At 40.8% G+C, this 17,353-nt stretch overlaps 1 protein-coding gene, 1 long non-coding RNA gene and 1 pseudogene across 2 annotated transcripts; 2 read left to right on the top strand and 1 right to left on the bottom strand.

The window, feature by feature from the left end:
- The first annotated feature begins 6,041 nt into the window (after window positions 1-6,041).
- Window positions 6,042-7,911, top strand: LOC104710683 (uncharacterized). Its single transcript, XR_755052.2, has 3 exons — window positions 6,042-6,331; window positions 7,147-7,201; window positions 7,600-7,911. It is a non-coding gene; the product is annotated as an uncharacterized LOC104710683 (long non-coding RNA).
- A 3,087-nt stretch (window positions 7,912-10,998) lies between these two features.
- On the top strand, window positions 10,999-11,981 carry LOC104715097 (ABC transporter B family member 22 pseudogene; annotated as a pseudogene).
- Window positions 11,982-13,347: 1,366 nt separating this feature from the next.
- On the bottom strand, window positions 13,348-16,502 carry LOC147937886 (uncharacterized). The gene is made up of 4 exons (XM_087465325.1): window positions 16,363-16,502; window positions 14,977-16,259; window positions 13,567-14,721; window positions 13,348-13,484 (listed from the first exon to the last, which is right to left on the bottom strand). Exons 1-4 carry the CDS (start codon window positions 16,500-16,502, stop codon window positions 13,348-13,350), a joined length of 2,715 nt encoding a protein of 904 aa, XP_087321451.1.
- Window positions 16,503-17,353: the final 851 nt, after the last annotated feature.

Genomic DNA, 17,353 nt, shown 5'->3' with positions numbered 1-17,353 from the left:
AAAAGTGTTTGTCTAACAATCCTAGAATGATCAAAATGCAAAACGGAAACGAGTCACAGAACTAGAAACGAAAATGTATGTCAAGAAGCGAACAAGAATAAGTGAAACCGAAAACGAGTCTAAGCATGAACCAAACAGCAAGAAGCGAAACAGTCTCAAGAATGTAATAAAAATCAGAAAGATAGAAGTCCTAAGGATGGGAGTAATTGATGTCGGTGGAGTATCCTAGTCTACAGAGTGTTTAACATGCCACAAGCAAACCATCCCTAAACAATGAACATGACTTCTTAGCTGATCCAATCTCTTGACAGAAGTTACTCAAACTCAACCACTTCCAAACCTAGCTCTCGCTAGAGAAACATGATCAAGCATGGCATGAAAAACAAGTTCATTCACGTCAACAAACATCCTAGACAACTAATCTCTTAGGCTAGGAACGTAAGTCTCTGGCAATAGTTGGTCAGACATTTCATCGAACACCTTTTGGGTGTGGAAATGTCTAAGACTTAGTTCCAATTGATCAGAGAGAAACTAGTATTTCTAACTCTAGTCCAGAAGGGAATCATAAGAATCAAAGTTTAAACACCCTACATCCTAAGATCCTCCACCTAATCTATCCCATCCCCAAGAACTCTAACACTACTCAGATGCGAAAATCATCATCAATGATACAAACTCAGAAAACATTGAATCAAGCATTGTAAGATAGATAAAAATGAGATGAACAATTTGTAAAAGAAATCAAATGCAAATACTCAATAAACTCCAAGATGTCGGATTACAAAGTCTGAGAACATATTTGGTGGCTAGGTAAAACCTTATGGAATAGAACAATACGAGAGATAAGATGTCTCAATCAAGACTTAACAAAATGTATTTATAGTAAAAACATGTAAATCCCTAAAACTTAAAACGACAACATAGAGCGTCGGTTCGGAAATCTCCTGAAGCGTGTAAGACGGAACGTCTTCCTGACATGTGTGAATGAGTTGGTGTGCGTCCAGTGGCTCGATCCAGATGGCTCGAGTGAGTTCAAGTGATGCGTGGTGAGGCTGGCTCGAGCGAGGTCGACTGGGTGGAATGGAGGGGTGTTGGCTCAAACCAGAGTGGTGTTGGCTCGATCCAGAGTAGTTTTGGCTCGAGTTGGGTGTATACGCATCCACTAAAACGATGATAACTCTTGAACCACACCTCCGATTGGCTTGAAATACGGTGTTGGAAAGATGACTCAATTCCCTACAACTTTGATGAAGACGTCGAAACCTAAATCCCACTTGAGTGGAATGGCTCGAACGGGGTGGAGTGGTCGCATGATGATTGGCTCGAACGGGTGGCTCGAAGGTGACTTGAAGAGTGGCTCGAACGGTGGGTTGAAGAGTGGCTCGAACGGCGGGTTGAAGAGTGGCTCGAACGGCGGGTCGAGTGATGCGTTTCCGACGTCTCCTAGATACCTGAAATACTCCGAAATGCACAATGTATGCGAGGATAATGCAAGAACTACCTAGACATGTAAAGTGTATAGAAAAGACTAGAAAATGATGCAAAATAATGAGTCATCCTAACTAAATGCATGATAAATATATGCTAAGGAGAGACAAAATATAGACATATCAACTCCCCCAAACTTAGTCTTTGCTTGCCCTCAAGCAAACGATCAAGAACAAAGTATGGAAGAGAGGTGTGAAAGATGGGGTCTCAGAACCTAAAACATGCTGAATAGAGTAGTTAGAATAAAGGCCCTTGTTCTTAGTTCTATGATGCATGGTGAAGGGACTTTATTTAAAAACTTTGTTGAAACGATTCTGATCTTTAATCTACACATGCAATCCTATCAATCATTTCCTTTAACATTTATTAACAGAGAACCGTGAATCAAGCTAAGCAATGTTATTGAACTCATTTGGCTAGGGTGAAAGGTCGAAGACGAAGATGGTCTCCTTCTCAAGTGGTTTTATCAATACAGAATAAGGTTCTCTCACGAAAAGGAGTTGAGCTTAAAAGAAGGCTAAAGGTTGAAACCAATTGACACATACAAGAGCAGTGCCTTGTCTACCCAAAGGTCCCCAAGGAAACTCATATTCTAACCCAGAAGTTGGTCCTATCTCTACCCTTCGTCAGAAACATCATCTCAAACTCTTTAACTTAGTCTTAGGAGAAGTTCACTTCTTTTCATTCTAGCGGATTGGAAAATCTTTATTATCACTATGGTTCCTTTTATTTTCTTCTAAAGATTCTAGACATCTTAAGCATTTTTACTTTCTTTTCTTTGTCTAATTTTATTTTATGCCCAGAACCAATAACTCTTTTTACATTGCTCAACCCAAATCCTTAACTAGACTTGTATACCTTGAAAACACATTCCCCTCCTTAAGACTTTCTACCTTTTGATTTTCTGCACAAATCCATACCCAATACCCAAAATCGAGTTCTCACATAGTCCTACTAGTCCGGATAACGCAAACTAGAACTACACAGGATACTACTCTTGTCAGTTAGATACTAACACTTTCTAACAAACTCAACTCGGAAAAGGCCTGACACTCAAGAATACAATTGACTTGAAAGAAGGGTTGGTTAAGGGTGCGGGGAACTGTTCCAAAGATGGGAATCAGCTACTTGGATTAACAAGGGTGGTAAAAAGGAGAAAGATAATCCAAGTATGTATATGGTATCCATGAGTTCAACTTCAATGCATAACAGGATAATTGCAAGTCAGGATTAGGTTCAGGTAGATAGGGAACGATGTCAATTCAAAACATGCTTCAATCTTACATTTTCAGGTTCAATCAACATGCATCAAAGAACTAATAACAAGGGTCTTGATCCTATTCTATTGAATTCAACATGCTAACAAGGTTACAATCATCATCAACCCCTATGCAAAATGCATCAACCTTATATGAATAACACTAGACTCAATCCTAATATACAAGTGCAAACTACATGAACACTCTATTTTTGTGGAAATTTTCGAAAATTTTTCAAATTTTTATGGTTTTTCTATGCAAATAGATGGATGCAGACCCAAACATGATATGATGCAAAAATTTGAAATAAGAATCACAAAACACAACATCAGATACATCATCTCAAACCCTCCCCCAAACTTAAATTACACAGTCTCCTGTGTAAGAAAAGTTTGCAGAATGATTTGAGAATCACAACAAAACCAATGCATGAATGAAATGGTATATACAAAGGAAAGGTGGAAGTACCTTAGTAGTAGAAGAAGAAGTCGGAGCTCGCCTAAGGAGTTGGTGCGTGATACTGACTCTGTCCTTCACCTTCTTTGGGATCCGAGGGAGTGATCTCAGTGGTTTGGTCGACCTGCTGCTCAACCGCTTGCGTGTACACGTTTGGTTGCTCGTCGCACTGCATGTCGTCTGACTCTGGACTCGCCATGATCCGATACTAGCACAACCACCTCTGTGGGCTGAGAATCCCCTTGATGTTCGATCTACTGCTCAACTTCGTGCATGCTCTGATGTTGGCTCGAGCGGGTGTCATGAGTGGTGCAAGAGAGGTAGTCGGTACGTGGCTCGATTGTGGCAGTTGGACCGTGGCTCGATTGAGGCAGTTGGACCGTGGCTCGATTGAGGCAGTTGGACCGTGGCTCGAAAGACGCGGTGAGGAACGAGTAAGAGGATTTCGGCTCGAGTGTGCGATGAGAGTGGACGAAACTTTCTTTTCTTTGTATCCCCTATCTCTGTTGCCCATACTCCCTTCTGAAGACTCCTAAACACAAGAAAACTAAATACAAAAATTAAAAACACAAGGATCCTAAAAAAATATATTTACAATGATATCTTTGGGACTTCCTCCCAAATGAGCTTGTTTAAAGTCACTGAGCTTGACTTTGCATACTCCTTATGCTTTGGGAGGGTCATAGAGAGGCTTTGGAGACCCCTCTAGAATGTTTGGTCTAGCCAGGTACTCTTTAACATCCTGCCTAGGTTCAATAAGAAAAGATCTTCTCTTCTTCATTATCCTCAACCTCTGTCTTGCTTTTCTTGGAGAAGAAATTTTAACTTTATCCTGGAGCTGCATGATTTGCCCTCTCATCTCCTCCAACATGGCTGTTAACTCCGTCACTGTATCCCTTAAAATCTTGGTTGTTTGGGGTTCAGACAAACTGTCAAGCGCGGGAGGACTTGTCTCTTGAGGTTGGTGATCAGGAAGCAGGTCTCGACGCTTAGGGAGGGTAACGATTGCAATCGAGTTGGAGAATGGTCAAGGGACACTTTGAGTTTTCTCTTTGGTTACCAAAACCTCTGTTTCTGCCTCATTCACACCATCAAAGATGTCAAACTCAGATTTCTGATCTTTCTCTTCAATCACGAAGGTCTATCCATCAATAGTTGGTTTCTTCTTAGAATCCTTGATATCAAACTTCATCTTGAAGTTTTTACCCAGACTGAGATCAATCATCCCCTTCTTGACATCAATGACTGCTCCAGCTGTACCTAAGAAAGGTCTTCCCAGGATTAGTGGATCTTTAGGCTCTTCATCCATTCCCAGCACCACAAAGTCAGTAGGAATCTCAGCTTGTCCAATTTTGATGGGCAGGTTCTCTAATAGACCATGAGGCAATCTATTAGTCCTATCAGCCAATATTAAGCGGGGGATGCATGACTTGTATTCGTTGAATCCTAGCCTCTGAGCTACAGAAAGTGGCATGAGGCTTACTGAAGCACCAAGGTCACATAGGCACTTTTTGAAGGTCAATGGACCTAGAGAACAAGGCAAGGTGAAAGAACCAGGGTCCTCTAGCTTCTTTGGGATAATCATCTTCTGAATAACAACCTTGCATTCATGAATAACCCCACCTATGTCATGCACTGCCCTCTCATCTTCCAGAGCCTTAGCTTGAGCTCTTTTAGCTATCTCCTCCTTCTCTGTGGTCCTTTATGTTACCAAATCAGTTAAAAACTTTTGATATTGAGGCACAAGTGCAAAATATAGACATATCAGTCTCCTCTTGAAAACCACAGAGGCCACACGTGGCATCACAACTCATACCACGTTTCCGTAGGTTAGCTGTTACCGCCACACAACCAAAAAGCACTTGCCACATAAAGTGACGAAGTTTCGGTGGACACCGAGTTTTCCATACAAACGCGTGTAAAGGTACAAAGTCCGGCCCAAAGACTCTCGCCTCAGCAGAAGCCGGCGTATTTGAACGAAGTGTATGGTACCCTGATTTTACCTAATATTTACCAGACTTGGTAAAATACCACCCCAACAAATCCAGTTTATCCGGTTGTCACAGCGGTAAGTCAGAAATTATAGCAACATCTTCCGGTACAAACGTAGCCGTAAGCTAAGCCATATCCCAGGAATTAGTGCTTGTGTCAATAAAATTTGTAACGCGAAGCAGAGGATCAGATCATGTGCTCAATGCTGGTCTTGGGGATTGGGCAGGGATCCATGAGTCAGTCCATACCGAAATGGAAACACCAGATCCTACCCTTTTAATAAGTTATTTGTTAACTAGAGAGCAAGCAGACACTATACTCCGCCACCCATAAAATAATGAGTAAAATTTAATTGGATCCAAATGATCAGAATACCGATAGTAACATCCTTTAAACACTCGTGCAAGCATTGTTAACAGTTGTTTATCTATTTTTTATTTGTACTAATATTTAGTTAACAGTTGTTTATATATTTTTTTCCTTGCCTAACTTTTCCTTAAATTGTTTAGTTCCATTTAATATAAAAACATCTACTGTAATTCTAACGCTTCGGAGATAATCAATTCCATTTAACTGCAGTGACGAATATGATATAAACCGTTGTGTTCATTGACCTGAAATAAAGACTTATCTTTTTTTTTTTTGGGTACACAAATGAAGACATATCAACGGCCACTAACAAAAAAACCACGTAACTCTTATTTTTTCCACTAGTAGTAATATTTAAACACTACCAAAAAACAAAATTAGTAGTATTTAAAGGCCAACGGTCTTCTAATTAATACGTAAGCAGTAAGTACCACTTGCTCTTAAATAAAGAAAAGAAGACTTTATTGGCGGTAGCTCTCGTTTCCTTAAGGTCAATGTGTTGTTTTAGCCTTTCTTCCCAGACACAGAAAAAAAAAAAAAAACAAAGGAGAGGAAGAAGATGAAGAGTTTTCGGAGCATAAGATCGATATTCATGCATGCCGACAGTGTGGATTTAGTGCTGATGGGATTAGGTTTACTTGGAGCCATCGGGCGCTGATGGCTTCATCACTCCTATAACATTTTTCATCACCGGCTTGCTGCTGAACAACATCAACATCGGTGGTTCCTCAGTCGGTGATGAAACCTTCATGCATTCCATCATGAAGGTCTTTTCTAACTTCTTTACTCCCTGTTCTATGTGTTTGGACCTTGGTCTCAATTCTTAGTAAGAACGAGCGAATGAGCGATGATATGTGTTTATAACTATATATATATATGTATAATATTAGGAGTCATGAGCACAGAACCATTTTACTTCATTGCTGATCGGCGTATATAATGTTTATAACTTTATATATATATAATATTAGGACGTATAACTATGTTAAGGTATAGAAAAGCACGACATATTGATTTACACTTGGAAAACGCCAAGTTCAACGCTTTTCTATTTAATCTTATTAACAAAATTTATCTCTTACAATGATATAATTTTGTCTCGGCCCTTACTCAACCTATTCTATCCAATAGGATTGATCCCGACTAAGAATGAATATAAGCCTCTCTCTTTTCTATCTAAACACACACCTGTGTAGATTTAAGAGAATAAAACGCACCCTCTCTCTTTTCTATCTAAACTCTCACCAGTGTAGATCTAAGAGAAAGAAAGACAATTCTCTGTGCACTTAATCACCTCCCTGATTAACGTCACAGAGAACTGGGAACACACCTTCTAAGCCTTATTTTTGTGGCTTCGAAGTTTACAACTGTATCAATATTCTAGAGTGCTCAAATTGGCTCGTGGCCTACTTCTAGAATATATATACACGGTTGAGAATCCCTACAAGGCAAATTTCCAAGTATCAAGGGATAAGGAAACTGTTTGCTGCTCAACCTTATCGTAAGAAATGAGTAGTAAACTACTAATGTAATTATATATATAAAAAGAGTACTAATGTATCTTCCTTTGGGTTATTAACAGAACGTTGTAGCTCTGCTTTATGTGGCTTGTGCATCTTTGGTGATATGTTTCGTTGGTAAGTCTTTAGATAATGGACAATTATCATAAATACCATTAAAATGAGTTTTGTTTTACATAAATATCACTTTTATTTTATTTTCAAAAATACTACTAAAATATATTTTTTTTAACAATATAACAAAATTAAACTAAAATTTTTATATTAAAACCTAATCCCTAAATTCTACTCAATGAAAAATTAAGTTTTGTGTTTATGGCATTTTTGGAAAAAAAAATTTGGGTAATATGTTTGGAATTTTTTTAAAAAATTGTGGTATTTTGAGGAATTTCTCTTAGATAATTCCCTTTTTATAAGCCTAATTAAAACACCAAATACTAAATAACTGATGTGTTTCAACATAATAAATTTTATATAAATATGCAAATGGTTTTGGAAATGCAAAAACAAAACAGAAGGATATTGCTGGACAAGGACAGGGGAGAGACAAGCATCACGAATGTGAAAAAGGTACTTAAGAGCAGTGTTAAGACAAGATGTGGGTTACTTTGATCTTCATGTTGCAAGCACTTCTGATGTTATCACTAGTGTCTCAACTCTCAAGTGACACCCTCGTCATTAGTGAAAATGTAACCTTTTTTTTTTTTTGAATAATATGTAAAATTTATTCGGAAAAAAACTTTTTTACATCAGGAACAACGTTTGGTTTAAAAATGTAAACAGCTAATTCATCCTACAAATGTGAAAATGTTTTATCTTGTGTCAAACCACAAAGCCAGACAACCTAATGAAAATGTCTATATAATAATTGTTGTTTCGTCTTTTGGTGAAAATGTCTCACAGGTGAAATTTGTTTATTTATTTCGAACAGTTACCAAACTTTTTGATGAATGCATCAGCGTTTATCGCAAGCTATATCGTGGGATTCATCATGTTATGGAGACTCGCAATCGTAGGCTTTCCCGTTCTTTATCGTCCTCTTGATCCCTGGACTGGTGTGCGGACGAGCCCTTATCAGCATCTCGAGAGAAATACGCGAAGAGTACAATGAGGCTGGTTCTATTGCTGAGCAAGCTATCTCGTTGGTGCGAACCGTCTATGCATTTGGTAGTGAGATGAAGATGATATCCATATTCTCAGCTGCGTTACAAGGGTCGGTGAAGCTAGGGCTTAGACAAGGACTAGCTAAAGGAATCACCATTGGGAGCAATGGTATCGTTTATGCTATTTGGGGGTTCATGACTTGGTACGGCAGTCGGATGGCTATGTACCATGACGCCAAAGGCGGTACTATCTTTTTTTTTTTTTTTTTAAATATGTTAAATTAGATTCAAAAAAGAAAATAGCGTTTTACATCTAATGCAACTGTGTAATCAAGAGAAAGAATTTAAAACAGAGAGAGTTGATTAAGTGGATATTAGAAAAATCATAGTCGGGTTGCTAGCCAGATGCTCAAGCCGTCATCGTACCGGTGATCACCCCCTAGCGGAATAGCGAGCAGATGATTTCGAATTTTCCTGTGGATCCGTTGAATGAGCTGAGCCTGTGTGGTTGGGGGAACATCATGCCGGCGGTCATTCCGCTCCCGCCACAAGGTTTAGACAGATATCTGCAAGACATAACGCGCAAGAAACCCTGTTGTCTGACTGGGCCAAGAGGCAGAGACTTCCTGAACCACAGTTTGCCAGTTTGTGGAATGTCGAGTATTAAAAATACGTGAAGCGAGGTTGTTCCAAATCCCATCAGCAAACCCGCATGAGAAAAATATATGGTCTCTGGTTTCAAGCGCACTGTGACAGAGAACGCAACTTGCATCCACTCCTTTGTTCCATAGTAACATCCTATCTCCTATAGAAAATCGGTTCTGCACAGCTAGCCAAACACAGAAAGAGAATTTCGGTGTAGCATGGGGGAACCACACCCCACTACTCCAGCCAACGACAATAGAAGCCTGCCTGATATGATGCCAGGTATCTCGAGTGAAGAAACGTGGTCTGAACTTGTCATTTTTCCCCTTCCACAATACTGTATCCGCCGCCGGTTTACGATTAAGCCAGTGATTATGCAACACATTCTCGATTAAATTGAGCTGATTGACGCGATGGTTCCCAAGCCTCTGCAACTATGGCATGTTGACTGATACCCATGTCTATAGTTCCTCGTGAGCCAACAAGGGAGATTAGACGACCCATACTAGACCAATTATCAAACCAAAAAGAAGTCTGCTGACCATCATCGACAGTTGTCTTACAGAGAGGCTTAGCCACATCTCTAATCTTCAAGATCTTTTTCCACATCCAGGAACCCAACTGTGTTGCCTCAACTGCTCAGAAGGATGAGTTCTTTAGAAGAGATTGGAGGACCCATTTAACCCACAACGAGTCCTCACAGGATATAATACGCCAAATGAGCTTCAAACAGCATACATCATTTGCTTCATGCAAGGATCTCAGTCCCAATCCTCCTTCTGATTTGGGTTTACACACATCCTGCCAAGCGACCTTGGCTTTATTGGTTTTGAGCTCTGGCCCCGACCAGAAATAAGCAGAACAGAGTTTCTCCACCGTCCGAATACAATCCCTTGGGAGACGGTACGCAGCTAACCAGAAGTTACATATGCTCCAAAGAACAGAGCTAATTAAATTAAGGCGACCAGCATACGAGAGAAAACGAGTAGACCAGGAACCAATCTTTCTTTTGACGTGTTCGATAAGGGGGAGGTAGTCCGACGCAGAGAGACGCTTGGTGACCAGGGGAAGGCCTAAGTATCGAACCGGTAGAGTGCCCATAGCAAAGGAGAAACGATCCATTATCTCTTGGTGAACCGCAGGAGAAACCCCCGCAAGATAAATCGTTGATTTTTCCATACTAATTTTCAACCCTGACCACTTGGCAAAATCCTTAAAGACCTGTATAATGTTGTCAATAGAACGTATAGTACCATCAGAAAAAACGAGAAGATCGTCTGCAAAGGTGAGGTGGGTTAAGCCAAGAATCCTACACCGAGGATGATAGCCAAAATGGTGCAACGCTGCTGCATTGTCCAGCATTTTTGAAAGCACGTCCATAGCTATAACAAACAAATAGGGGGAGAGAGAGCACCCCTGCCTCAACCCACGTTTGCTATTAAAAACCCCCGCAAGTTCACCATTTACCTGGACTGAAAAAGAAGGAGTGGAGATGCAAGGCATTATCCAGTGAATAAATTCAGAAGGAAACGCCATCGCCTCAAGTGTTTTACGCAGGAAGGACCATTGGACCTAGTCAAATGCTTTTGAGATGTCAATCTTAAGTGCACAACAGTTTGAGATTAAATCCTTATGATAATCTTTGACCAGTTCTGTAGCAAGCAGAACATTCTCCAATAGTAGCCTATTCTTAACAAAAGCTGATTGATTGCCAGCAATAAACTTTGGTAACACTGACTTCAACCGGTTAGCAATAATTTTTGAAATGATTTTATATAGTACATTGCAGCAGGATATAGGTCTATAATCCTTCATCTCTATTGCCTCAGACTTCTTAGGTATCAGAGCGAGTATTGTAGATTTGATTCCCTTGGGAAGGAATCCCTTGACAAAAAACGACTGAACGGCTAAAATGAACTCTCCTCCCACAAACTCCCAGGCAGCTTTATAAAACTCTGAAGTATATCCATCCGGACCAGGAGATTTGTCATTAGGCATTGCAAACAAAACCTACTGTACTTCCTCAGCCGTGACAGGTCGGATCAAGCGGCCTTTATCTACTGCAGAACATCGATAGAGCAGCAAACTCTGTAAGACATCCGAGGAAATCTCCTCATAGTCACCAGGTATCAGTTGCAAGAATGCTCGAAAGAATCTCTATGCTTCATGTTTGATCTCGTCCGGGTCCTTGGTGACAGAACCATCTGGCCGTTGAATCTCCCTTATTGAGTTATCTGCCGCTCGTTTAAGTACAGCTTGATGAAAAGTTTTATTGTTTTTGTCCCCCACCTGCAACCAGTGCAGCTTTGACCTGCTTTTTGAGGTATCGCTCCTCCAAACTAGCCATACGTTCCCATCTTTCATAAGCCAGATTTTCTGCTTTCGTTGCGTGTGTGGTCGGGCATAAAAGGGTCTGTTCCTGCTTCTTACAAAGATCCGCATAGGCCTCCTTTGACTTCTTAACCAGGTCTCCCAGTCTTTGTGAGGCGGTACTATCTTCGCAACCATCGTATGCATCACTTATGGTGGCACGTAAGTACACATGTCTAAGTCTATCTTTTTTTCTCTAATTGTAGTTTTGATCTTTTTTATCTTACATGTTTTAGATCACTTGGTAGAGGTTTGTTGAATCTCAAATATTTCTCAGAGGCATCTGTAGCAGGGGAAAGGATTATCAAAGTTATTAAAAGAGTTCCCAATATTGATTCAGATAACAAGGATGGTCAAATTTTACATAAAGTAAAAGGAGAAGTCGAATTTAAGCATGTGAAATTCATGTACCCGTCTAGACCTGAAACCTCAATCTGTGATGATTTTTGTTTGAAAATCCCAAGTGGGAAAACTGTGGCTTTGGTGGGCGGAAGCGTATCGGGAAAATCAACCGTGATATCTCTTCTTCAAAGGTTTTATGATCCAATCGCGGTAGATATTCTTATTGATGGTGTGTCCATTTGTAAATTACAAGTGAAATGGTTGAGATCACAAATGGGTCTTGTTAGCCAAGGGCCAGCACTCTTTGCCACATCAATACAAGAGAACATACTTTTTGGTAAGGAGGACGCATCCATGGATGAAGTAGTGGAAGCTGCCAAGAAGGAGAAGTGTCGGTGATTTAATTATCGCACGTGCAATTGCAATCCTTTGCTTCTGACCCCCTGACATTTGTATTCCTCTTTCCCCAACCTTTAAATGTGACCAATATAAATTAATACATGTCTTGATCCAACTATAGAGGAAAAAAATGTCAAATTGTTCTTAAAGTAGGAGTCTTACCTGAGTTTTATAAGCGTGAGGGAACTGAGAAACGAATTTATGAGCATTAGAGGCCTTAATTTTACATTTACCTCCAAATATTTATTTTTTTAATAGAAAAAATTATGTAAAAGTTGGATAACCAAACCAAAAACTAGTTACTCAATTACTTAGGTATTTTTTAAATATTTTATTTAGTGGCTAATTTATGCAAAGTCAACATGACTTTGTCAATCCGTAAAAGAGATATTTTTTTAGTGTGATATGTGAAATTTTCTTTTAGAATAGTGTATTTGATAGTATAAATCACATGTTGTTTCACACATAATAAAAGACCAACGGTCTTTCTTTGTGTTCCTAAAATATATAAAAAACAATCATGAAGACGTGAACAAGTAACAGAACACGACAAGAGAACCTTTTGCTATTGTAGAAAAAGAGAGAAGATTGCACGCTGTCGTTTCCCTAAGGTCAAGGAGTCATTTTGTTCTTTTCTCTGAAACAGAAACATAGAGGAGATCAGGTGGAGGAAGAAGATGAAGATAAAGAGTTGGGAAAGCATAATATCGATATTTATGCACGCCGACGGTGTAGATTGTATATTGATGGCATTAGGCTTAATCGGAGCCAATGGTGATGGCTTCGTTACTCCTATGATATTTTATATCTGCAGCAAACTACTGAACGACTTTGGTGGCTTCTCTGTCATTGATGTGGCATTCATGAAAACCATCTCCATGGTCTTTTCTCTCGCTCTTTCTTCAATTTCCTCTTTGTTTTTTTTTTTTTGGTCGTTAACAAACAAGGTGTGATACTTATCTTATGACCATACATAAAGAGATATCAGCTATTCAATTTCGCTAGTTGCATGCCACGACAGTTGAGAAAATAAGAGAAAGAGTACTAATGTATCTTCTGTTGGCAACAGAATGCTCTAGCTTTGCTTTATGTGGCTTGTGCATCTTTGGTGATATGTTTCCTTGGTAAGTATATATAGACAGTGTTTCTTTCCGTTTTTAATCGAGTGACGAAAAATTAATTCGATGAATTTTTTTTTTTTTTTGAAAACAAATGTTAAATTAGATTTCAAAAGAATATAACGTTTTTACAACAAGTGTAATCTTTAGTTTTAATCAACATCAAACAGAAAGATAGCTATTTAGTCAGGGACAAATCTCGTAGCAAGCCAAAGACCCAACCCGTTCGTGTATCGCAAGTCACCACTAAGCTGGAGAGCAAGTAGCTGATCGTGGAGGAGGCGGTCTATCCAGTGAATAAGCTGTACTTGGGAGATGGGAGTGGTGCCGTGACGACGATCATTCCGCTCTCTCCATAGTGTGTAAACAACTGCCTGCAGAATATAGCGTGCAAGAAAACCCTCTGTTCGGTCCGACCAATGACTTGAGGCACAGTCAAGAACAGATTACCAATCAGTAGAGAACCGAGTGGAGTAGAGAGGGGATGCGAGGTCCTCCCAGATACCAGCGGTGAAGGCACAAGAGAAAAAGAGGTGATTCCTTGTCTCAATCGCTGTTTGACAGAATACACAAGTAGGATCAGCTCCTCTGTTCCACTGGATCAACCGATCCCCTGTTGAAAGTTTGTTTTGCGCCGCCAACCATACACAAAACGAATACTCGGGGGTATCATGAGGAAACCACACACCATTGCACCAGCCTACAGCGACGGACCGCACTCGAACATTATTCCAAGTATCTTTAGTTGAAAGCCGGGAACGGAAGACATCATTTTCCCCCTTCCAGAGGACCAAATCTGCTACAGGCTTATGTATGGACCTTTGAGTGGCTAAAACATCCTCCATGTCATTAAAGTACGATATGCGATGGTGTCTCCGCCTATGATCCCAAGCCTCAGCAACCGTAGCTGAGCGACCAATACCCATGTCGATTGGTCCTCTCGTCCCCGCAATCTCCACTAGGCATCCGAGGCGTGACCAGTTGTCAAACCAAAACGATGTCCCTCGACCATCATTTACCGTAGTTTTTGAAAGAGTTTTTGCCATATCCCGATATTTTAAGATCTTTCTCCACATCCAGGAACCTAACTGCGTGATATCAACCGACCATATTGAGGCGTCGTTCAGCAACGATTGTCTCACCCATTTAACCCACAATGAATCCGCACATGATATGATACGCCATATGAGTTTCAAACAACACACATCATTTGCCTCTTTGAGTGAACGCAAACCTAACCCTCCCTCAGTCCTTGGCCGACAAACATTCACCCAAGCTACTTTGGCTTTATTGGCATTAAGATCCGCCCCAGACCACAAATAAGCTGAGCAGAGCTGCTCCACCATTCGAATACAGGCCCTCGGGAGGCGATACGCAGCCATCCAGAAGTTGCAGACGCTCCATAACACCGAAGTGATGAGATTGAGGCGTCCTGCGTAGGACAGGAAACGTGCTTGCCAAGAGTCGATTTTCTTCTTAACATGCTCGATCAGAGGAAGATAATCAGCAGAGGATAGACATTTGGTGACAAGGGGAAGACCGAGATATCTAACCGGAAGTGCACCCATAGCAAATGAGAATCGAGCAGCAATCTCCTGATGAAACAGAGCTGAAACTCCTGCTAAATAGATTGTTGTTTTTTCCATGCTTATCCGTAATCCTGACCAGCGCACAAACTCATCAAAAACTTGCAGAATACCATCAATGGACCGCACCGTACCATCTGTGAAGATCAGGAGATCATCTGCGAAGCTAAGATGGGTTAACTCAATGTTTTTGCAGCGAGGATGGTACCCAAATTAGTGTGATCCAGCAGCTTTGTCCAGCTTCTTTGATAGTACATCCATAACAATAACAAATAGGTAAGGCGATAGAGAGCATCGTTGCCTTAAACCATGTTTACTGTTAAAAAAACCCCGCCAATTCCCCATTAACTTGAACAGAAAACGAAGGTGTAGTAATGCAGAGCATGATCCAGTGGATAAAATCTGGGGGAAGTCCAAAGCCAAGAGTGTGTTTTGCACAAAACCCCATTGAACAGAGTCAAAAGCTTTAGAAATGTCAACCTTTATTACACAACGTTCTGAAACAGAGTCTTTATGGTAATCTTTCACTTGTTCCGTGGCAAGCAAAACATTCTCTATAAGCAACCGGTTCTTGACAAACGCAGACTGGTTTCCAGCTATAAACTTGGGGAGGACAACCTTTAATCTATTAGCAAGGATTTTTGAAATTACCTTATACAACACATTACAACAAGAGATTGGCCGGTAGTCCTTCATCTCCATGGCATCTGATTTTTTAGGAATAAGAGCCAGGATGGTGGAGTTAACACCCTTAGGCAAGAACCCTTTCTCAAAAAAAGACTGAACGGCCAAGACAAACTCACTCCCCACATATTCCCGAGCCGTTTTGTAGAACTCTGAGGTATTACCATCAGGACCAGGGGACTTGTCATTAGGCATAGCAAATAACACTTTCGTAACCTCCCCCACAGTCACAGTGCGTTTGAGCACAGTTTTGTCTAAGTCAGAACAGCGAAAAGATAACAGACTTTGTAACTCATCGGATGAAACCTCTTCATAATCTCCTGGCATCAACTGCAGAAACTCCCGGAAAAACCTTTCAGCCTCTGATTTAATTGCCTCTGCCTGTTTTGTAAGAGAACCGTCTGGAAGCGTGATCTCTCGTATGAAGTTGGTTGACTGGCGTTTGAGAACCGCACGATGAAAGGTTTTGTTATTTCTATCACCTACCTGCAACCAGTGCAACTTTGATCTTTGTTTAAGATAGTTTTCCTCTAATCTGGCAACTCGTTCCCACCGCTCATAAGCCACAGTCTCCTCATTCATGGCCTGAGCAGAGGGGTACAAAAGTGTGAGTTCCTGCTTGCGACAGAGTTCATGATAGGCCTCTTTAGCCTTCTTAACCAAATCTCCCATTCGTGTCTTTGCCAACTGTTTTAAAGCCGGTTTCAACCCTTTTAACTTCTTAGTAAAGCGGTATAGGGTGGAAGTGGACATATGCAGCGCCTCAGTTGCTTGCCATGCTTCCCGAATCAAAGGTTTGAACTCAGCTAGTCCAGTAGTAGCATTAACAAATTTGAAAGGCTTTTGGCAATTTCCATTGCTTCCCTGCCTAGGGAGAATCTCAATTCGACATCTCAAGTGATAAGAGCACCCTCCTGCCTCAAAAACACTATACGATGACAGAAAAAAAACTCATCCAAGGAGCATTAACCAGGACGCGATCGAGTTTCTTAGATATCAGATCATTGTCTTATCGATTAGACCAAGTATACAGCAGCCCATGAGCAACCATATCAGACAAGGAACAATAAGTCACCACACTTTGAAAATCTCGCATACCCGACGTGACTACAGGCTGAATAACCTGATGAGAGTGCTCCGACAAGTCCAATGTTTCATTATAATCCCCCATTAATATCCAAGGTTCAGAAGTGGTGAGTCCCCATGATCACGAATCTCCTTCCACAGCTCTCTCCTCTCTGAAGCCGTGTTCAAACCATAAATAAAAGAACAGAAAAAACCGTCCTCATGATCAGGCAACTTAATCGAGCAGGTGATCATCTGTTCACTCTTGTAGAATGGTGTAAGAAGAACATCATTCCCCCACACTATCCAAATACGACCCCTCCGATTGTGTTCATAGTTTGTCATAACAGACCAATCCGTCAAAAGTTTCCCAAACAACCTCTCAACATTTCTTTCTTGAACACGCGTCTCAATGAAACACCCAAAATTCATCTTATTCTCCTCAACCCATTTCTTTATAACGGAATGTTTATTAGATTTGTTTAAGCCCCGCACATTCCAAAAGAAACCCGACATAATTAATGGCATTTTTGTATCTTCGTACCCGCTCCACGAGTAGAAGATGTTGTAACTGTTTTGTGAGCTGTCTTGGATTCACGCGGGAGATACTCCCTCAAGGGTGGATCCGGTTTCTGATTGTTCTCCAACAGACCACTCTTCACCATAGCAGAACCAGTAGTATCTGCAGATTCCTCCCTATCCGTTAGAACGCCAAAGCCTACCGTTGCAACCACGTTTGGTAGCAATTCTAAATCAGTTCCCCTCAGTGTCACTCCCGGAGGTAGAGCCGCATCCTTCGTCTCCACGTCACCCGTGTCAGACAGAGCAGCATATGGATTTGAAGAGACTTCAAGCGGATCTCTTTGTGCAGACCGAGTAGGACTGCGACTCATTTTTGTTGGGGTACTCCAACCCTCCCCTGTATTCTGCTGTATGTTCGTGACAACAACTGCCAAA

This window comes from Camelina sativa, chromosome 9, assembly GCF_030686135.1.
Source record: "Camelina sativa cultivar CO46 ecotype springtype chromosome 9, ASM3068613v1".
Taxonomy (NCBI): Eukaryota; Viridiplantae; Streptophyta; class Magnoliopsida; order Brassicales; family Brassicaceae; genus Camelina; species Camelina sativa.
This window is presented reverse-complemented; position numbering and strand designations above follow the sequence as displayed.

Coding starts and splice junctions, on each gene's coding strand:
- LOC147937886 (XM_087465325.1), bottom strand. CDS start 16,502: ATGGGGGATTATAATGAAACATTGGACTTGTCGGAGCACTCTCATCAG. Junction 14,722..14,976: donor GTTAATGGGGAATTGGCGGG/GTTTTTTTAACA, acceptor TGCGCTGGTCAG/GATTACGGATAAGCATGGAA. Junction 13,485..13,566: donor CTCTTGTGCCTTCACCGCTG/GTATCTGGGAGG, acceptor CTGTGCCTCAAG/TCATTGGTCGGACCGAACAG.